Below are 22,218 nucleotides of genomic sequence, written 5' to 3'. Positions count from 1 at the left end.
GCTTCAGTCTGCTATGAAGAGTTGTTTCCCTTCACCCACTGGAAATCTTTTCTTCTTCTGCGTTCGTGGGCTGCAACTCCCACGTTCACTCGCATGTACACGGGTGGGTTTTTACGTGTATGATCGTTTTTACCCCGCCATGTAGGCAGCCATACTCCGCTTTTGGGGGTGTGCATGCTGGGTATGTTCTTGTTTCCATAACCCACCGAACGCTGACATGGATTACAGGATCTTTAACGTGCGTATTTGATCTTCTGCATGCGTTTACACACGAAGGGGGTTCAGGCACTAAGCAGGTCTGCACATATGTTGACCTGGGAGATTGTAAAAATCTTCACCCTTTACCCACCAGGCGCCGTCACCGTGATTCGAACCCGGGACCCTCAGATTGAAAGTCCAACGCTTTAACCACTCGGTTGTTGCCCCCATCACTGGAAATGATCCCTTTCCTTCCCTCCCCTCCCTGAACTTCCTTTCTCTCTGTTGATGGTGGTTTCTGTGAGAATGCAAGCAACATATCTCTGAGAATGATGTCCGCTTCTTGGCACAGAAACCTAGCTATGATTAGATATATCTGCACTTTGTATGTGTGTAGCAACGTTGATTTGATAAAAGTGTGCAGCATCAGTGTAACCCTCTGAAGATAGCCTTTGACCCCCTGTAACCATGGTATGAGAGTCCCTGAGACCCCAAAGTTTGTAACATCAGAATCCTAGTACCAGTAAATGCAGTAAAATGCCAATTTGTTCTGTTACTAATCTCATCCATGGAGGAGGTTCATTAGAGTTTAAGGTGCATAAGTCTGGCTGAGAAACAAAAATCTTGCTGGACAGTCTGAAAATTACAGTACTCTTATTGACATAGGTGTTAAACAACACTGACTTCATATCATGTGCCATTATGAACAACAGTTATGGCACTCATCTGTTAATTATCTCTCTCTCTCTCTGTTTGCATCTTATTTAGACTGACATTCACTCTTACCAGCAGATTATTTATATCCTGACCCACAATTATCACGGAAAACGACTCCTCTCTTTTTTTAACCAGCAACTTGCAGTAGCTCAGTGGTTTCACCTCTTGGCTCTTTCTTCTGAAAACATACACCAAAGGTGCTTCTGTGAGAATGAGAGAGAAAGAGACAGAGACAGAGAGAAAGAGGAATAGGTGGTTTAAAGGGGTGGTTGGGGTAGATGAGAGAGGGAGACAGAGATCAGTACTGATTTGTCAGGAAGAACCAGATAGGCATAAGAAAGAGGCAAAAACACTAGGTGAGAAATTGCACCCAATCTTTGATGATATGTGTATCTGTATGAAAAAGACAGTCACAGAAGGAGGAAGTAGGGTGAGAGAGAGGGTGAGGGACAAAAGAGAGAGAGAGTAAAAGAGTATATGAGTGCTGGTGTCAGTGTACATACATTACATAATATATGCATGTGAGTGTGTGAGGAAACAAAGAGATGAACAGAGTTAAAAATCACAAGTTACTGTGTGTGCAAGAGGGAGACATAGTTCTAAACATAATATGTGCATCATCTCTCATATTTCTCGGATGTCAAAGTTCATTTGATGTTTCAATGCCAGAGTATAAAGTTTGCCCCACATAGGTAATGATTTGTTAATTTTTAAGCAGACAACAATAACACTACAATCAGTTTGAAAAACATATTTTAAGCACATTATCCTCACAATGTTTTTTTCTTCTTCTTTTTTTTGTAAAAACTTATTATAACAAATACATTATGAATATCAAACTTTTGTTGATTTCTGAAGATTCTAGAGTAAAAGTAAAAGTTTCATACTTCTACATGTAGCATTTTATAGTAACAAATTAGCATACAAAAAAACCACCTCACAATACTGCGTGTAAGCGTGCGTGTATGCATGTGTGCGTGTGTGACACTGCATATACACGGATTCAAGATACTGTATATATCTATTAAACTATACTAAATATTCACAAAAACACATAAACTTTCAAAATGCAAACAGACACAAAAACTCTTTCTTTCTCTCTCTCTTTCACATACACACACTCAATTTCCAACCCATACCCTCTCAACATACTGTCACCTACCCTTGTGTCATGCTCGGTTGCTGACAGTCAGGACTGGTGATGATCTGTCGTTTGCGCACTGGGCTGTCGTGATCAGCGGGGTTTACTCCGTCACCATGTAACCCTTCTCTCTGGCTTGCCAGGCTCTCCATCATAGTCTTCAAGTCTCTGACTGTTCTCTGACTGCACTTGCCTGAAGCGGGATGGCCTGTAATAGTGGAAGACGACTCGAGGGATAAATCATCTCTGCTAAATTGCATGCAGGCATCAGCATGTCTGGAAGATGATACAGCAGCAGCGCGACTGAAATCCTCCCCATCAGGTTTGTTCTCTGCTCTAGCAGATGACGACTGACCATTACTGGGTAAAGGTCGATACAAGCTCTTTGGAAAACTTTGATGTCGTGATAGGAACATGGGAACTGCAGTGGGTTTGACTGCTTCTAGCGGAATGTTTGTTTTTGATCCTGTGCTCACAGATCCAGAGTCCGAAACTAAAGCAGACTGAATGTCCTGTAAGCTGTTTCTCCTTACAATTGGGAAGGGAGGTGCTGTGTTTGAGTTGGCCACTTTGTTTTTCACAGAAAACGGTAAATGGTTTTTCAGACTTTCCGACTCAAGAGAGTTCACGGACAGTGGAGGACGTCTGGTTTCCTGACCCTCCCCACTGCTGGTGCTGCACTGTGTCTTGGTAACAGGGGGTGATGTGGTGATGGCAGACCCACCCTCTCCTTCCTTGCTGCCTCTCTCCTCTAGCACACTGTGAATGAGCTGTCTCCTCCTGACAGTGCTGCCATCAATGACGCTGTGCTGTTCACCCTGCTGAGCGGTTCTATCACACTGTGGATTCAGGGACTCCTTTCCACTGTCAGGCAGTCCCTGAAGACAGGCACTGGTTGTCACCATTCCCTGAGGGGTGCTGATGCTGGAATGTAGTTGGGGCACCTGGCCAGCTGCACTGCCCTGCTGATTAAGGCTGTTCCTTCTCAGCTGAGCCATCATTTGTGCTGGGGCCTGCAGCTGGTGTTTCTCTACAACGCTCAGCTCCTGAGGCATATGTGAAACAACCACTTACACACTCTAGGTCATAACATACCCCAAACTCCCAACATCCCACAAATATACAAAGCACAAAACCAACAATACATACGTGTATACATGCAAGGGTTTGAACCAGCAATCCTAAAGCTTTCAGCCTAACATACTGTGACTTTAGCCCACAGCAAGTAAACATCTGTGACCTTTGGCCTGGTTTCTCGTTTCTGTATTATCATCATCATCATTATTATAATCATCATTAGTATAATATAACTAAGTCACTTCCTTAAAGGCTCCTTAATTTGAATAATATGATTTGTCTTCACTTGTTCTCCTTGCAGACTGTTAACTGTTCACTTTTGGCCTCATTCAGACCTTCTTGTAAACACAGTGACTGTTAACTGTTCACTTTTGGCCTCATTCAGACCTTCTTGTAAACACAGTGAAGACAAAGAGGACACTGACTTTTTTACCAAGTAACGGCACATGTTCTGAGCCACTGTCTCCCTGGTCAGCAAGCTTTGCCACTGTCTTCTGCTCACCTGCAAAAAGAATCACACACTTTCTTTTTCTGTCCCAAATGCATGTTCACCATAAATTGTCAACTGGCATACATCAGTCAAATACTGACAAAGCATCAACCAGCACATTAATAAAAAAAAAAATCTATATCCTTGATAAAATAGGTAATTACATATCAACTGACAGCCTTCATCAAACCTCACAACACACACACACACAAACAACAAAAAACAGGTATGCAACTAACACACACGAATGACAAATTTAGCGGCTGATGGCATTAATGCATTTCATGTTTTTCACCTATTCATTATCTAGATCGATGCAAAGATGCTTTAACCAGTGGTCTAAGGTGCTACATTCTGCACATGCAGGGCTTATTTTACAGCTGCACAATGTTACAATGCCTTTGCCAAAAACCAATGCAACAAAGATGTGAAGTTTTGGGAAGCAGGCACACTGATGCTGCATCTTTCTCCACCCATTTTGAAATTAACTGTGTATCCACAGGCTCATCACTCACCCTACACAATATCTCAACCCACAGCAGAGTCTAGTGCACGTAAAACATGACAAAGGTTGGACCAAACAATCAGAAAGTAACATATATAAATCTAATTACACACAAGCAAGAAATAAAACATAGCAACAACATTTTCCAAACAAACCCCAATCCCCCTGATCTGCATCAGTCTATTAGTTTACACCGCACCAAAACATTTTGGCTGCCGGTTCAAAGGGGCTATCTTTTTTTTAAAAATTTTTATAATACCGACTGCAAATTATTCCAATAAGCAATAGACTGGTCTTTATATTGCCTTTGCTGCTTTTACAGCAGAAAGAAATTTACTAACTTTTTTAATACCTACAAAAGCAAGAACTAATATAGCAGCATTAACCCAAAGAACCTGGAATTGACATGTCAATAGTCGTACAGACGGGTCAACTGACCCAAGCTGCTTTAGCTCCAGGATGGCTTCGAGCAGCTATAAAGTCTATTTTTTGTGTCGCCAAGCACACAATTCAGAGTCATCATGTCATCAGTAGTGACTGTGGGATATCCTTCCCTGTTTCTCATGAACCTATTCACTTACTGGGTTAAAAAAATAAGGAGAAGTGTTTTACGCTGGCTTCCAGCATCTGTCTTCTCCTCTCACCCATGCAGTGACCAGCATGCATACACACCAACCTGACATGCCCACATATCAACACTCAACAGGAGTGTACACACACACACATGCACACTAGGAGTTTACATGCACATACACATGCACAATCAGAGACTGTACACACACACACACACACACACAAATCCAACAACATGTATCTACACACATATAAACACACTCACAATTCCCAGCAATTTGTAAAATCAATTGCTGGGATGCTCATTGTAAATTTTTCACTTTTTGACTCACTTGTGTAAACAAAGTGAGTCTATGTTTTAACCCGGTGTTCGGTTGTCTGTGTGTGTGTGTGTGTGTGTGTGAGTCTGTGTGTCCGTGGTAAACTTTAACATTGCCATTTTCTCTGCAAATACTTTGTCAGTTGACACCAAAATTAGACATAAAAATAGGAAAAATTCAGTTCTTTCCAGTCATCTTGTTTAAAACAATATTGCACCTCTGGGATGCGCACAAAAATTTTTTAAAAAGAAGCCAAATTATATGCAAACTGCATTTACTGTTATATTAATATTTTTTATTCTCTAAACTTGGCACTTTGATATGACATTCTGACACAACAAGAGCAGTCATTTTTATCATTTTTTGTTCAAACAGGAACTTCTTTTGCTAAGCATGGAAGTTATATTTATTTTGCAAACGCCTTGGTGCAGATAGTAAAAAAGGGAAATTACTCTGTAATTAATGCTAGGGGGCTTAATTTGTTTTAAACTGATCTTTCTCATCTTAAACATTACACTTTGAAATTATACTCAATACATAAAAAGCTTGTGTGTTTTACTCTCAGTGTACAGGGCCTTCACTATGTTCATTCGCCCAAGTGGTCTTTTTTGGAAAATACTAAAATCAATACGAGTGGACTTTATAGATCTATTGGCTGAGCCCTGAAGATTATGGGCAAAAATCAATTGCGTACACATATTTATGCGTATTCAAAGCGCGTGCTCATATTCTTCGCGAACGACGCCATTTTGTTTCAAGTTGTTGACCTGCCCGTTCAATCCTATATTCAATCGACAATACACAATAACATGTGATGGAAAGTTGGAGAAGACCGTTAAATATTTATTCAGAGAAAGATTTGTGAACGCCTCATCACTTACTGGATTATGCCCCAAACTGCCATAAAGATATCCATAGAATCAGTCGGAATTCACAGTTAAAAATAATAAACCATGAGAGTTAATACCCTTGAACTGATGAAACGCAAAAATTTCCAGTCTTGACTTTTCTCAAAATGAAGTCCTTTTCACTTCATACAACATTTAGAAGTACTTGTACTTGGCTCTACATGCTATTAGTTTAACAAATACTCAATTTTCATATCAACTTTAAAACTATAAAACTAGAATGAACATAAAAGAGAAATTGAATCAACCATGTCAACTGGGTGTAACTAAACTTGTACATCTATCTAGATCCAGAGAAAACGGCTAAATGTTGCAGTGTGATTGCGGTGATAGCCACGTCTCCTTTACTGCCGATTAACTGTCCTTAAAGATTTTTTGAATGCCCAAGATACACCAGAATAATATGATTTGAACAGCCTTCTCACTGCGAATACCGCAATCGATTTATCGCCCTTTAGGAAAAGCATGTTTAAATATTATATTTTTGAACGTCAGTTAAGGAGCCACGATAGTGTAATGGATAAAACTGTTTCTTCTCATCCGAACATGCGGGGTTCGAATCTGCCGTCAGGACTTTTTTTCTTCTTTTTTCTTTTTCTTTTAACCCGAAGCTTTATAATAACAAATACAGAACACATTTTAATGATTAGATTTTTTTTTTTTTTAAGTGTATCACAAGTGAGTCTTGAAGGCCTTGCCTCTCTTGTTTTTTATACTGTTAATATGACTGATGACCCTTCCACCCAATGCCCCACCACTCCAATGTTAGCTCTTTTATTTTTCTCCTCAGTAAACCCTTCCCCCACATCCAGTCCCTCACCATTCTCCATGTGAGTATTGTATGAGTGTGTATTTATGTGCTGAACAGAGTGTGTAGGTGTCTAAATCACTCTCTAGTGAACAGACAATAAACCAATGGAGAGAAAGAAGCTCCAAGATGAACACACTCATAAACAAACACTCAGTCTGCAACTTCTGCAGAAAGCCTAAAAGATTATATACCTTCTCCAGGTTGCTGTCTGAGCAGGTGGCGAGGAATGCGAGGGTGGTTGAGAAGTGAGGCACGCACTGGTCCTCTCTGTGAAGGCAGCTTCATACAATCCATAGTGTCTGTCAGGGTTCCCCTGAAAAAAGACACACAACTTCTGCACTGGAATCTACTCACAAACCACCACTTACATTAACTGATTCATGATCAAAAACATGTCATAGCTCTATTTAGAAATAACATTTATATCAAACCTGTCCCTTACAAGTTACAGTTACACAGAAGAAGAAAAAAAAACCCAACCTTTCCATTCTTTCTTCTTTATCAATAAATTACTAATGTATCATCAATCATGGCTTTACAATAGGACCATACCTCATCTACATTAAGAATTCAACCAGTGTGCATTCTGCATGGCACACACGCTCTTTTAGCCCTACCACTAGTGGTAGTAGCAGTTCAAATATCTTCTTTTTTTAAAATCCATGTTACAATTCTCATCTACATTCAAAATTAAACCAGAGTGCATTCTGCATGGCACACACACTCTGTTAGGCGCACCATTTTGTTATGAGTAGGGCAGTAGCAGTTTGGTTTTTTTTGTTTGTTTGTTTGGGTTTGTTTTTTTTAAACAAACCTTGTATTCCAAGTGTCCCTTCTGACTGGTTCAACTACTTAACTCTTAGCTGTACAGGTTCATCTGCGGTGAAATAAACCTGAGAGCTAATAAATCATCATAAATTCAACCCCTTATTTGAGTGCCCTAGGATGGAAATTTCTGTCCCCTTCCAGTGTGCAAAAAAATGCCCCAGGATGTAATTAAATTTCTGTCCATGTCACTGTAGAAATGTTCCCATTACAAAACTATCAAATTCATGTGCAGTTGTCATAACTGGATAGTGTGTTCATTTTCCTTTCAGAAAAGTATAAACATACATACATGTATGCTTTCTTTTACCAGTTTGCAAGCTACATATTTTTCTTAATCATTACTCTCCATGACCAAAATATCTCTTAACAAATAGTTACCACAAAGCATAAAACCGGCTTGGCAACTAAATTTTTAAAAAAGTAGGTGGTACATTCCACTTACAGATAAGAAAATGTCAGGAAAGCAAACTTCACAAGCTTAGTGTTGCTGTGTCTCAAACAAACTTAATACATAATATAACAGAACATTTTTATATGACTAACCCTATAATGCCTCTGCAGCCAATGAGTACATTAACAGTATATCCCCCCTTTTTCAGTATATTTGCAGTCCTACAATACTGTAAACACTTTCAGAACATGCAATGCAGAAATGAAAAGTGCAAGAAAATATTCAAGTATCTTTTCTGGAATTGATTAAACATCCCACCGTATGATAGTAATACTGAAAAGAAGTGACTTTTAATTACCAGCTGCCCAGGAAAAGCTTTCATTGTGAACCAGTGTGGCTGAAATGATGTGGGTTAAACAGTGGACACCATCCATTTCTTGTCTGGTATGAAATTAAGATGTCAAAATAACCTATGTTACATAGCAAACAGACACTGTAGTTGACATGATTTAAGCTGAAAGTTTCCGTTTCAGTAGCTCAAGGAGGCATCACTGCGTTCGGACAAAACCATATACGCTACACCACATCTGCCAAGCAGATGCCTGACCAGCAGCGTAACCCAACGTGCTTAGTCAGGCCTTGAGAAAAAAATAAAAAAATAAATAAATAAATACATAAATAAATACATAAATAAAATAAAAATAAATTAAAATTTTTTTTTTTTAAAAGGTGAATAAATAATAGATAAGCTTACATAAATAAATAAATAAATAATAATTATAATATAGAAAAAGGTAGTAGTAGTAATAATAATAATAAAATAATAATTATAAATAAATAAATAAGACAACAATGATGATAAATAAGCAAATAAATGTAAAACATAAAGACACACATTCACACATACACCCACACATGCATAACAGATATGCACCAAACATGCAGTTTCACAGATATAAAAGCACAGTCAAATACATATAAACATACATGAGCTCCAACACACACACACACACCTCACACATTAGTACATTACCCTGCACCTCCTCTACGGTCTACCCCCCTCCTCCACACACTCATTTCTAGTCTACGTATCGCAGCTTAAGCTGAAAAATTACAAGAAATGACAAAATTACTAGAAGGATGCCTGCTGAAGGTGGACACTGTAACCCATACAATGTCTGGTTCTTGACATTTCTGCAGAAACTGTGGCTGTATATATGTCTTCATAATTATGACTGCTAATTAAAACATTTTTACCCACAAGAAAACCTGGTAAGTTTTTGGGGTTTTTTTCACAAAGGATAATATACTTGCAAATACTCATAAATAAAATGTTGTGGGTTACGTGGAAACTAAATTTCATACTTAATGCACTGCACAACATAAACAAAACATTCTTGATTGGGTGCTTAACATGCTTTAGTGGTAAAAGCGAATTTTAGACAAAAATCAAAATTTACTGAAGATAATTTCATGTAGCAGTTTCTTTTATCTCAAAATTATGAGAGAAAAAAATGTTGACCGCGGTAGCCGACACGCAGGTCAGCAACAGGTGTAATGCTGCTATGTGGCACCTATCGATGGTCCTCTCCATCTGGAAAGATGTGTAAATCTTTCACCTTGACCTACTTTTGGTTCACTGACATTCATATGTGAGTGAAACAATAGTTAATACATGAATTGTAAAACGGGCATTCCACACATGCATGCATGCGTGCGTGCGCCCAAAACAACTAAAAATAAAGATGATTACAATCTGAATTACTGCATGTAAATCTGCACGTAGCCCTCATCCAATCACTCACACACACACACACACACACACACACACACACACACACGACATACACGCAATCACAGGATCAAGTTTTGTTAAGTTACTCATAACAGGTACCTGTGCTGCACACAGAAACATTGACAAAGGATAATGCAACATCACACTCCCTTGTTCACTTTAAGAAAGAAAGAAAAAAACCAAAGCAGATGTGGGAAACTCACTATGTTGATGTGCAAAACTAAAAATGCAGAAAGCACACATTTGTCAAATGACGATATTGCTGTGCTTATTTGGATCAATCTATTTCAAAATGTAACTACAGCAAGATTGTTTTTTTTCCAAACAAATCAAAGGCATAAAGATACCGAAAAAGAAAAGATGATGATATTTCACTCTTGTGAGTGATGTTAGAGACGAAGGTGCTGAAACTTGGCTGTCCAAGAAATGCAGGGCAGAGACCTACTTTTACACAGCAAAACACAGATCTAATACTTATACTGTATTACATAACACTGGAGATTCTGTCATCCAGGTGAACCTAGATATGTTTTGTCTATTGTCCCCATGCACTTTCTGTTGTCAATATGTATGTTTTCTTATTTTTTTGCATTACCACAGACACGACACCTGAGCCAAAACTGCTACAGGGAAGAAGTGAATCCGCTGACTTTTAGTTTTAAAGCACTTTTCACTTGAAATTGTTTGAACACTCATACACATGGTAAAAAAATTGATAAAACAGTTGGCATGCCTGTTAATTCTTTCAAGGGCGAATAGGCACTGTAAATTTCGACAATAACACCAGCGGTGAGCGTGTCTAAAGACATGAGATTCGTTGGAGCAGACACGACTATTCTTGAAACGCTGAAAATGTTTACATTTATGTACTGGGCCTGCTGTCTGGTGTGTGCATGGTGACTACGCACTGGTGGAATGTACCTTTGTGTGTGAGCTGAAATCTGTGAAACTGGGATAAAACTGCTGTGGCGTTCATGTTTTTAAGAGAGATATGCATGGAAATGATGTTCAGCGTCAAAGAATAATTCTGAGATAGAAGTGTCGCTTGCCCAAAACTTCCTCACATTTGCATAAAACGCAAAGACAGAATGATATGCAGAATGCACAGTGCATGGATCAACCCATGCGTTGCTGTGGCGCAGGCATGGGATGCAATGCAGACGAACGAACAGGACGCGAAAGTAATGCACAAAAAGGGTAGTTTTGAAGTTCCATAAGCAGTTTGTTTTGGCTTCCATTCACAAACTGTTGCGTAACACATGTAGGCCATTTGTATTACAAGAGAAACACATGGTTAACTATATATGCATAGCATATTTACCACCTGAAAAAGACTTACAAAGTGAGTACCGATGAGCATGTCTTTGATTTTGCTGCCATTTTGCAAGGAACATTAGCAAACAAAAAAATCACAAAAAGAGCAGCAAATCTTTTTTTTGCCTCAAATTAGCTTTATTTCATCTACCAAATGATTAGTATATACTGTGCGGCAGACAAAACACACCATCACATTATGAATAGGGTGCAAATTTGTTAGAGAGTGAAACACCCTTGACTCTGCCCAATGTTTCCAGTATTGCAGAACTGCATAAATAATATACTGTTATGGATTTTCTTAAAATCCAATACCCATCATCATCCAAAAGTACACATTCTTCTGCAAAAAGCTGTTTTACATTGTTGTCATTAACTTGGCAAAATCACTTTTGCATTTTTAAAATCATAACCCTTGCAAAGAACTTCATCCACATTCGAATTACCCGGTACATGTCTATTTTCTTTTCTTTTCTTTTTTTTCTTCTTCCTCTTTTAAACACTTTTTTTTTTATTGCTTCTGAAAAGTCAATGGCTGATCTCAATAAGTTCTTTGTAGGATATACTTTTTATTTTTTTCAATTTTGTATCATTACTTTCGTTTTACGAACACAGTAGGACACCGTCCAACAGAAACCGTTCCCTCACATCCCACCAACCCATTACGACTCCAGACAGCACGTAAGCTTAATCGAGACCAGTTAGTGAGTTACATTATCAATAGTCGGACTGACGCGAATCGAGCATGCAAACTATTCTGCTGCATGCAAATGACTTTCCACAGACTTTGCAGCTTCATATAAGCGCACACTATATAGGTCTACTATCAGACAATTTTTCACGCACGCACTTACGGTAATTTCTGCACTATTTCAGAAAACGCCGACAGTTTATCAAACAGGCCGTTTTCAACAGCTGTTGATTTTGCAGTCTCGCCACAAAAGATGTTTTTCTAGGCAGAAGAGGGAAAAAGATGCAATCACCCCCGCCTCCACCTCCCCTACTCTCCACCTCCTATTCTTTTGTCAAGACCGGTGTGAAGCCCCAGAATGACCCAACCCCAAAATTAATTCCATGGAGTGAATCTGGGGATGGCCTGATGTAACTAATCTGACCCTCGATCTCCATTAAGCAGGCTGTAATCGGGGCTGGCATAAGTCCTAAACTCCTTTCGGTTAGCCCGGGAAGACTCCAGACCTTGCCCTGAAACGATTTCACGCCATTAAAATATATATATATATATATATATATATATATATATATATATATATATATATATATAATCAAATTGATAAGGAAACACACTGAAAACATATTCGAGTGTACTCAGTGTGTAAAGGGCCATTTCATACAAACTCCCATAGGTGAGTCATCAACTGAGTTCAGTTTGGGACCCAGCGGCCTCACGGACCGGGTACTGGCTCAAGTACTGACCGTGGCCCCGAAATAGCTCCCTTAATTGGAGTCTTTTGCTGGGGAGGGGGGGAGGGGGACAGACCCGGGGGGGATTGGAGGCATGAAATGGAGTCATTCTATTGCTCACGGACGGTCCTAACTTAAAACGATCCCTTTTACATTTGGCCGGCAGGCCCGCAACTGAAGTCCATTCTTCTTTTCCCCCCGCACCACAGTGGACTACCGGGAACACCCCGTCAGCATGGGCGAAGCCGGCAGCTTCCATCAGCACCACTCTTCAGTTGACAGCATTATCCTCCCAGTGTCAGGCGTGGAGTAAAGACGGAAAACTGAACTGCCGGAACGGCGGCCCCTCTAGCCCGTCCCCTCAGGGCTCCCTCCGTCCCCCTCCCCCGCACCCCCACCCCCCACCCCCCGGGCCATTCCCGTCCCCCTCCACTGGGCTGTATTCGGGGCTGACACTGAGTCAGTGGCATTAGTCCACTGAAGCTTCAGTTCTATGATGACATGCAGGCCGTTGGTATCTTCCGCGGGCTGGTAGGCCGCCTGTCTTTTAGATCAGCGGGCATTGCGGCCGGCAGTTCTACACTGATCAGTGCAGTTACCCCGCTTCTCTACAACAGCCGGATCAAGCCCGCGGAATTGAACATAACTTTGGATTTTTTTTCAGCCACGGTAATCACCACCAGGTAAAACAGCATCCATCCAAGTTAAAATAACAGAAAAATCAACATGTCGATTGTTGCTACTCAAGTTGAAAAGGAGTGATAAAACAGAATAAACTGAGTTAAAGTAAATGTTGTTCAGCGCTCAAATTGAAGACTGGGGAATGATACAACAAAAGAAACTGAAGTAAAGTAAATGTTGCTGCTCACGTTTAAGAGGAATGATAAAACAGAATAAATTAAAGTAATGTAAATGTTGCTGCTCAAGTTGAAGACTCGTAATGAGAACACAGAATCATGAAACTGAAGTATAAAAAATAAAAATAAAATAAAAAAGAAGAAAAAGAAATAAAACATGGTAATTCGATCCATTGCATGCATTGTGGTGTAAAGCATTCGTTTTTCAATTGATGAAGTCACATTCGTACGAAACTGAGCTTACTTGATTGTTATACACTGTCCAGTATAGTTTCTTAGTAGTCAGTCACCGGCGGCAGTAGCAGCCGACGTCATGTTTTTATCTCGAGGGGGCTGAGGGCGGAGGGGGGGGGAGGGCGGAGCCGGGAATGGGGTGGTGGTGGTCACACGGTGGCGGAGGATTGAGATCGACTGAGGAGTCCCACTTATTTTTCTTTCTTTTCAGTTTAAAAAGTAAACTGATTTTACGCCACACCGTCAAGTGAAAACTAACGTGGCCGGATGGACTGACTTGAACTGAGGACATACACGGCATGCGCGCGCACTGACACATATCAATTACGTACGTTTCGACGCTGCACGCATCATCAGTCAGTAGTACACCGCGCATGCACATTCAGAGACACTGAAGTTCAACTTGATGGACTGAAGCGATCCGTCAAGTCAGTTGTGCGGACCCGTGCTGGTACCTGGGCCCCTTTCGTGTGTGTACGCGCGAGGACGGACGGAGGATCAAAGTGCGCACGTTGGCCGGCGGGGATCCTGTTTTGTCACGGTGTCCGTGCCAGTGCCAGTGTCCCGGCCGTCCGTCCGTCCGTCATCGTCGTTCTGTAGCGGGTTGCCATGGGGGCGGGAATGTGCCCGGCGTGCGCACTGATCCCCGAAAACCGGGGAGTGTGGCTGCCAGCATGGCGGAGGAAATAAACCAAACGTCATTATACGTTAAATGTTACACTGATGTCTGTCTGAATGCCAGGTATGTCGTGTGTGTGTGCCTGAACTGATTGAATGACACAGCTTGGAAACAAAGGACTAGTGAGCGCCCAGTGGCAGCCGCCACTGAGTCGGCTCCCGGTACCCAGGTAGGCAGCCTGTTGCGCAACTGAATGACCCCGAGTTTGTGAAGCGCTTGGAGTTGGTCAGTCTCCGACCGCGGGTGCGGATATAGGCGCTATATAAGTATTCATATCAAAGAATCAAATCACGGGTGTCTTCGCCCCGCCTCTGTCTCTATAACCATATCGATGATGATTTCATGATAGCCCCAATATATATATATATATATATATATATATATGTCACTGTGTGTCAGTGTGTGTGTGTGTGTGTTGCCGCGCGCGGCGCGCATGTATATATACACTCTGACACACGCGGCACACACATACATGATGATGTATATGTATATATATACAGTGACATGATGTGTGTGTCACGTGTGTGTGTGTGTGTGTGTGTGTGTGTGTGTGTGTCAGTGTGTTCCGGGTGTGGGTGTGTGGGTGTCAGTTTATTGCCGGGAGGCCGGCCGGCCATCATGAAATCGTCATAGAATCAGAATGATTTGAAACAAGTCACAATTAAGAGTGTGTGTATGTGTGTGTGAGTGTGTGTGTGTGCGTGCGTGCCAGTGGTGTGTGTGTGTGTGTGTGTGTGTGTGTGTGTGTGAGTGTTGCGCGCGCGCATGTATATATATGCACACTGACACACACACACACATATGTATCATGTATAATTATATATATATATATATATATATATATATATATGTGTGTGTGTGTGTGTGTGTGTGTGTGTGTGTGTGTGTATAAATTATATCATGATAATTATATATATATATATATATATATATACATATACTGATATATATACATATATATACATATCTATGTATGTATATATATATATATATATATATATATATATATATATATATATATATATATATATATTGAGGCTAACATGAAATCGTCGTAGAATAATGATTTGAAAGAAGTTACAATTAAGAGTCCGAGTACAGTTTGATGGGGTAAGCTTTTTCGCATGCACATAAGAAAAGGGGGAGTGTACTCTCCTCAAGACTGCCCGTCGCCACTGATTGTAAATATGACTTGCCCCCCTTTATAACTTCAGTGTTCGTGTTGTTTTCTCTGTTGTGCGAAGTGCGTGCACCTTCTACATGCCTTCGTGTCTCTCTGAGGCAGGAACAAAAAAAGAGGAAACGTTTAACAAAGTACGTGCGTCCGACAATAAGCAACACCGAGATACAGACGACTTGCTTGAGTAAAATCATGCACAGCACTTGTTGATCCACGCACATTGTGTGACTTTCCCACCCCCTGCATGACACCACATATTGTCAGGGCCATATATCAGAGCTACGGCCGCACTCAAGACGTTATCTATGTCCTTTTTTAGGGCATTCAGTCAAGCAGGACGTCACCAGGGTGTGCGTGTTTGCTGTCGAAGTTTGTTAGCTGCAGACCTGTCACGATTACCTGTCAACACGACTGGTGTGATTGCTGCAGTTGGCTGCGCTCTGAACATGGTAAACACTAAATGATTCATAGACATCGTGTAGAAATCGCAGATTATTTCGATGCGATATTCCAGTCAGTTACAAATACATCATGATATTCTTGGAATATGGTTTTCTGCATGAATTATTCATGTTTTTAGTTTTTGTCTATGTGACAGCCAGATTGTCAGTTTATAAGTTGTGTAACTGATTATATATGATTACAAACCGGTATTTGTGTATAGATCTCAGGATGAATTGTAATATTTGTTGTTTATGGGTATACTCATTTATGTCTGTTATACCAGATATTACTCATTTCCAGTTTTGACCAACAACAACAAGCCCCAACAAGCCCAGTATCTTACTTCCAGGTTAACATTATAAGTGTTGAAGAATCTAAGGGCTCAGCAAAATAGAAAACAGGGATTTTTTGGTCATGCATATTGGTATTGTTATTTACTATTGATAAGTATTATACAGGCCTTCAAGACAAAATAACACCCAAATACTTGGTTAAGTGTTGAGAGTAAGCTATCCCTGATATATAGAGATCTGCTGAAGAGGTTGTGTCCGGGATCAGTAGATCAATCACTTGCTCAGATCCATTGTAGACTGCCCAGCAACATAAGAATAATGATTTCTGTGTGTGTGTGTGTGTGTGTGCATGGGTGCATGTGTGTGTGTGTGTGTGTGTGACCTGATTGTAATTATTCTCATATTTGCTATACAATATTTGATGTAAATGTCACATTGTATACTAATTCATTATTTTTAATATATTTATTTAATATAATTAATAATGTTGATGATGTCTTGTATGTTTGATAATGTTTAATGTTTTAATGTAATTATTCATTTATTCTATAATCTAATTCAATTATTAAATTTTTCTTATATTTCACTTCAGTTGATTACTTCTGTCAAGAAGGTCGAGCTGTCGCTCCAGTTTATTTGTCAGTCAGTCTGTCTGTCTGTCAGCAAGATTATTTACAAAAAGTTGTGATAGTTTGACTGAATTTGTGTGGAAAAATTGGCTATGGCGCGTGTGTGTGGACCACAAGTTATCAATTATAGATTAAGATGGCGATCTGGTTCTGTCTCAGGATCCATACATGGTAGTTTGATTTTTGAAGGATTCTTCATGATTGGGAGATAGGGGAGGCAGATCTGTATAAGATAAGTTAAGAAAGAAAAGAAAAATGAGATTAAACTTAACTGTCGTAAAACCCACAGAAATTTGTCTTTTGACCCAAGTTCATGTAACATGAAACAGACTCAGCACAATCACTTTTAGAACATGAGCATTCAGTAAATTGAGTGTGCTTCACAATAACTTCATCAAAAAAATAATGTCAACTGGGTAAGAAAACATGTTATTCAGGTTATATGAGAAAAGTGAATGTTTCCTGCACTCTGGAATGAGGTGCAGTGACAGAATCAGTTAAGTGTGGACTTATGATTTGTATTTGTATTTCTTTTTATCACAACAGATTTATCTGTGTGAAATTCAGGCTGCTCTCCCCAGGGAGAGCGTGTCACTACACTACAATGCCACCCATTTTTTTGTATTTTTTCCTGCGTGCAGTTTTATTTGTTTTTCCTATCGAAGTGGATTTTTCTACAGAATTTTGCCAGGAACAACCCTTTTGTTGCCGTGGGTTCTTTTACGTGCGCTAAGTGCATGGTGCACACAGGACCACAGTTTATCATCTCATCCGAACGATTAGCGTCCAGACCACCACTCAAGGTCTAGTGGAGGGGAGAAAATATCGGCAGCTGAGCCGTGATTCGAACCAGCGCACTCAGATTCTCTCGCTTCCTAGGCGGACACATTACCTGCTGTGTGTTTTGTGTTGCTAAGGGTTCGAGGCACCACTTCAGCATGGTGTGATGACCTTGGGAGAGGCACTTTACTTGTTTTCTTTACTCCACCCAGGTGTAGACTGGTACCTGACTTGGGGATGGTTAAAAGTGGCTGAAGAAGAGGACTGGGCGCTGCCCTCTTGTGTGGAGCCCTGGTCACAGTGATATGAATTCATTGACCCTATGGCCATAAAAGGCTATGGGACCCTTAACTCTGCCCTCTGGTTCTTGTCTGAAATCTGTCACAGGCTCGCCCCAGTTCTGACATGGCGGCATTCCGAGAGGACTTTGCCAAAGCCAAGCACATTGTGGTGCTGACAGGAGCAGGAGTCAGTGCTGAGAGTGGGGTGCCCACCTTCCGTGGCGCTGGTGGGTTCTGGAGACAGTTCCAGGCACAGGTCAGTGTCTGTCAGCAGTGAAATATAATGAGTTCAGTTACATGTCTGTCAGCAGTGAAATGTAATGAGTTCAGTTACATGTCTGTCAGCAGTGAAATGTAATGAGTTCAGTTTCATGTCTGTGAGCAGTGAAATGTAATTAGTTCAGTTACATGTCTGTCAGCAGTGAAATGTAATGAGTTCAGTTTCATGTCTGTGAGCAGTGAAATGTAATGAGTTCAGTTACATGTCTTGTCTGTCAGCAGTGAAATGTAATGAGTTCAGTTTCATGTCTGTCAGCAGTGAAATGTAATTAGTTCAGTTACATGTCTGTCAGCAGTGAAATGTAATGAGTTCAGTTACATGTCTGTCAGCAGTGAAATGTAATTAGTTCAGTTACATGTCTGTCAGCAGTGAAATGTAATGAGTTCAGTTACATGTCTGTCAGCAGTGAAATGTAATGAGTTCAGTTACATGTCTGTCAGCAGTGAAATGTAATGAGTTCAGTTTCATGGACATGTCAAAGCATGGGGACTGATATAAGACACGCCACATCTGCTTTTGAAATACAATATAAAAAAAAAGAGCAGATACCTGACTTTGGTATAAGTAATAAGAAATGAAATAGATAAGCCAATTCAAATAAATATTTGTATTTTGTGTTTGTATTTCTTTTTATCACAACAGATTTCTCTGTGTGAAATTCGGGCTGCTCTCCCTAGGGAGAGCGTGTCGCTTTACTATAGTGCCACCCATTTTTATTAAAAAAAAAAAAATGTTTTATTTGTTTTTCCTATCGAAGTGGATTTTTCTACAGAATTTTGCCAAGAACAACCCTTTTGTTGCCGTGGGTTCTTTTACGTGCACTAAGTGCATGGTGCACACAGGACCTCAGTTTATTGTCTCATCCGAATGACTAGCGTCCAGACCACCACTCAAGGTCTAGTGGAGGGAAAGAAAATATCGACGGCTGAGCCATGATTCGAACCAGCGCGCTTAGATTCTCTCGCTTCCTAGGCGGACGCGTTACCTCTAGGCCATCACTCCACATAAATAAAATTTATAAGTCAAGTAAACCTTTTTTCTCCCATGCAGCATCTGCTAGGCCCTTCAGGTCCGACCAGTGTGCTGGCTCTATGAGATGGTCAGGCATCTGCTTCCCCCTCACAAACCTTTTTTAAAATTTTTTTAAATTTATTTTTTTCTATAAAGCAGATGTGGTGTATGATATATCTGTGGGTCTGTCTGTATGTTTTGACTGCTCCATGGAAGTGAGACTGCACCCTGCCAAAAAAACAAGAAACCAAAACACAAACACACAAACAAACAAAAACAAGCAAACATATTTCTTTTTTTTCTTTTTCTTTTTCTTTTGTTCAACAGTTAACCCCTTTGACGAGCTTTACTGTCAGTTTTGTGCCAGTTGAGAGCTTATTGTAATGTTTGTCTGCATAACAGTCATTAAAATGATAAAACTAAAGCAAAATAAGATATAGAAACCAAATAAACAAAGAAGCGGGTGGATTATAAACAGTGAATCGATATACAGGAAGATCTACACACAGAAGGCAAATGATCAAAATGAAATAGTAATGGATAACTGTTGACTGTTATGCCACCAGGATTTGGCCACGCCTTACGCATTTGCATCAAACCCCTCCTTGGTCTGGGAGTTCTACCACTATCGTCGTGAAGTCATGCTGTCCAAACACCCTAACCCTGTGAGCATACACAGCAGTATGTGTGTGTGTGTGCGTGTGTGTGTGTGTCACTGTGTGTGTGTGTGTCACTGTGTGTTTGTGTGTGTGTGTGTGTATGTGTGTGTGCATGTGTGTGTGTGTGTGTGTGTGTGTGTGTGTGTCACTCTGTGTGTATCACTGTGTTTGTGTGTGTGTGTGTGGGGGGGGGGGGGGGGCCTGGGGGGGGGGGGGGGGCCTGGGGGGGGGATGTGTGTGTGTGCATGTGTGTGTGTGTGACTCTGTGTGTGTGTGTGTGTGTGTGTGTGTGTGTAGGCGAGTGGTTGGGATAGTTGACACATTCAAACAGATCTCTGGATTTCCTCCACATCCTAAACCATTCAGAAATAAACCATCATTTTTGTACAGAAAATATTGCAGGTGTAGGTACATGTGTACATCAATGGACAATGAATGGTCTGTACAAAACAGCTTCCATGGATGTCTAGGTGTTGGCATGTGGTGTGGCATGTATGTGTGTGTGTTTGTGTTTGTGTATGTTTGTCTGTGTGTGTGTGTGTGTGTGTAGTTGATCTGCTATTGACATGTTGTTTGTCCTGCTTGTCATGGTAATAATGCCACGTATTTATTTTCAGAACCATTTAAACATTTTTTCCACAATATTGATATGAATTGTTAGCACTCTGGGCCTATGTGCTCAGGAGCTAGAGCACATTATATATCCAATCTGCTTCTTCTTTATTTATTATATTGTTTTTAATTTTTATTTTTTGTTATGTTATTGTTATTGTTTGTTGTTTTTTGTTTTTTTGTTTTGTTTTCTTTTGTTTTTCTTAAGGTCTGACTAATCACGTTGGATTATGCTGCTGGTCAGGGATCAGCTTGGCAGACGTGGTGTAGCGTTTATGGATTTGTCTGAATGCAGTGACTCCTCCTTGAGTACCTGAACTGAACTGTTGTTTATTTTTTATTTTTATGATTAAAATGCCTGTCTGCAGGCACACGTTGCTATAGCGGAGTGTGAAGCACGCTTGGCGAAGCAAGGCCGACGTGTGGTGGTCATCACTCAGAACATTGACGAGCTTCACAAACGAGCAGGTTCCAACAATATTATTGAGCTACATGGTAAGTCAATAAGCCATCATTTCGGTGTAGATTCTCAATTGCTTGCTTTGGCAATAGAGAGAAATGAAAAAACAAGCTGTTTATCATTGTATTCGGTTCATTTCTGTGGAGCTTGGATGTGTAAAATTCGTTCCGTCAGTTCAGCTTGAAACAAAACCCAACATGTTCGTGTGTGGGTGGGTGTTGTGTGGGTGTGCGTGTTTGGGTAGATGCATGATGAGATTCCCCTCTTCCAGGCCCATTACTTGAACAAATGGCTTCCTTGATACCTCAGCTATTTTTCAGGACGAATGACAAAAAAGGCGACGATAGCAGAGTTTTACTGCTGCTGCTATCTTTAAAATGTTTTTAACACTGAAGGATCTAAGACTTAAGAGGTTGATGAAGACAAAATGATACCACATTTGTAATGATAAAAGCTGTAATCTGTGCCAGTTAAGACACCCACTGGACATCATATGGTCAGGGTCTGTCTGGGAGAAAGAAGGAAAGAAAGTGGCTGTACCGAATGAGTTAAGAGATCTCCATTCAAACCAGATTCCTTGATCAGGTTGTTGTAGGCACCCTGCTGCTGCCTGAGCTTTAAAGTGTTGTTCACCCTAATTCCATCCTTTCTCTTTGCTTAGTGTTTCTTCTACTATAATTACAGGATTCATTCAAAATTCTCTTATTTTAGACACAGAGTGCTTGCTGTGATTGCACTTGTGCCATAGTTTCCATCAAAACTGGTGGGTAAATTTCATGTCTGTGGATGGACTGCTCTTTTGATTAATTTTTAATTTTGCATGAACGCTTTTCAAATGCGAATTTTGCATGAACTCTTCTGCATGCGAATTTCGCATCATTTTCCAGGTCTATGGTATTTCACCTATAAAATGATGAAAAAGACAAATATGTTCTTTTTGTGCTTAGGATGTGTGAGTTGCCCACTGGCATATTTTGGGTTTTGTATGTCTGTTGTTGATGATGTTGTGCACTGTGTATAATCCTGTTTGTGTTCAGGTTAATCTTTTTTTTAATCATTTGGCGAAAAATTGATGCAACGTCAATGTCAGAGGCATATCCATAGTTAACCTGCATGAACATGACTGTTCCTGCACCAAGTTTTCTTTACAATTTTCTTGCAAGTTATACAGGATCAACATTGACAGATTTTCATCCATGACATGGCCCCGTGTTGTCAGCTGAGCAATGAGCAGCAGTGACAAATAAATGATAAACTACACTGCTCACTCACAGGGCAGTGGTGTGAGTACAGTCCTGGTCTGGTGACACACTGCCAAATATACACAGA

At 40.3% G+C, this 22,218-nt stretch overlaps 2 protein-coding genes across 3 annotated transcripts in view; one reads left to right on the top strand and one right to left on the bottom strand.

Annotated features, from left to right (window-relative positions):
• Positions 1–2,323: 2,323 nt before the first annotated feature.
• LOC143300295 (uncharacterized) lies at positions 2,324–11,991 on the bottom strand. The gene is made up of 5 exons (XM_076613892.1): positions 11,923–11,991; positions 6,932–7,053; positions 3,559–3,635; positions 2,479–3,102; positions 2,324–2,332 (listed from the first exon to the last, which is right to left on the bottom strand). The coding sequence occupies exons 2-5, from the start codon at positions 7,032–7,034 to the stop codon at positions 2,324–2,326; spliced, it is 813 nt and encodes a 270-aa protein (XP_076470007.1). The 5' UTR covers positions 7,035–7,053; positions 11,923–11,991.
• A 3,474-nt stretch (positions 11,992–15,465) lies between these two features.
• The window catches only part of LOC143300434 (NAD-dependent protein deacylase sirtuin-5, mitochondrial-like), a 16,738-nt gene continuing 9,985 nt past the window's right edge, over positions 15,466–22,218 (top strand). Inside the window, exons 1-5 of one of the 2 annotated variants that reach the window (XM_076614090.1) lie at positions 15,502–15,574; positions 15,760–15,889; positions 17,974–18,123; positions 19,725–19,823; positions 20,798–20,924. In XM_076614090.1, the coding sequence (XP_076470205.1) occupies positions 15,887–15,889; positions 17,974–18,123; positions 19,725–19,823; positions 20,798–20,924 (379 nt within the window). In that variant the 5' untranslated portion in view covers positions 15,502–15,574; positions 15,760–15,886. Of the gene's footprint in view, positions 15,890–17,973; positions 18,124–19,724; positions 19,824–20,797; positions 20,925–22,218 lie in introns of both variants that reach the window. The other variant, XM_076614089.1, reaches the window with a different exon arrangement.

Source organism: Babylonia areolata, chromosome 26 (assembly GCF_041734735.1).
Source record: "Babylonia areolata isolate BAREFJ2019XMU chromosome 26, ASM4173473v1, whole genome shotgun sequence".
Lineage (NCBI taxonomy): Eukaryota > Metazoa > Mollusca > Gastropoda > Neogastropoda > Buccinidae > Babylonia > Babylonia areolata.
The sequence above is the reverse complement of the archived record's forward strand: the minus strand, read 5'-3'. Positions and strand labels throughout refer to the sequence as shown.

Excerpts from the sequence above, each read along its gene's own strand:
- LOC143300295 (XM_076613892.1), bottom strand. The coding sequence starts at position 7,034 with ATGGATTGTATGAAGCTGCCTTCACAGAGAGGACCAGTGCGTGCCTCA. Across the intron at positions 3,636-6,931 it reads CAGACAGCAACCTGGAGAAG|GTGAGCAGAAGACAGTGGCA; the intron begins GTATATAATCTT and ends TTCTTTTTGCAG. Across the intron at positions 3,103-3,558 it reads TGCCGTTACTTGGTAAAAAA|GAGCTGAGCGTTGTAGAGAA; the intron begins GTCAGTGTCCTC and ends CATATGCCTCAG.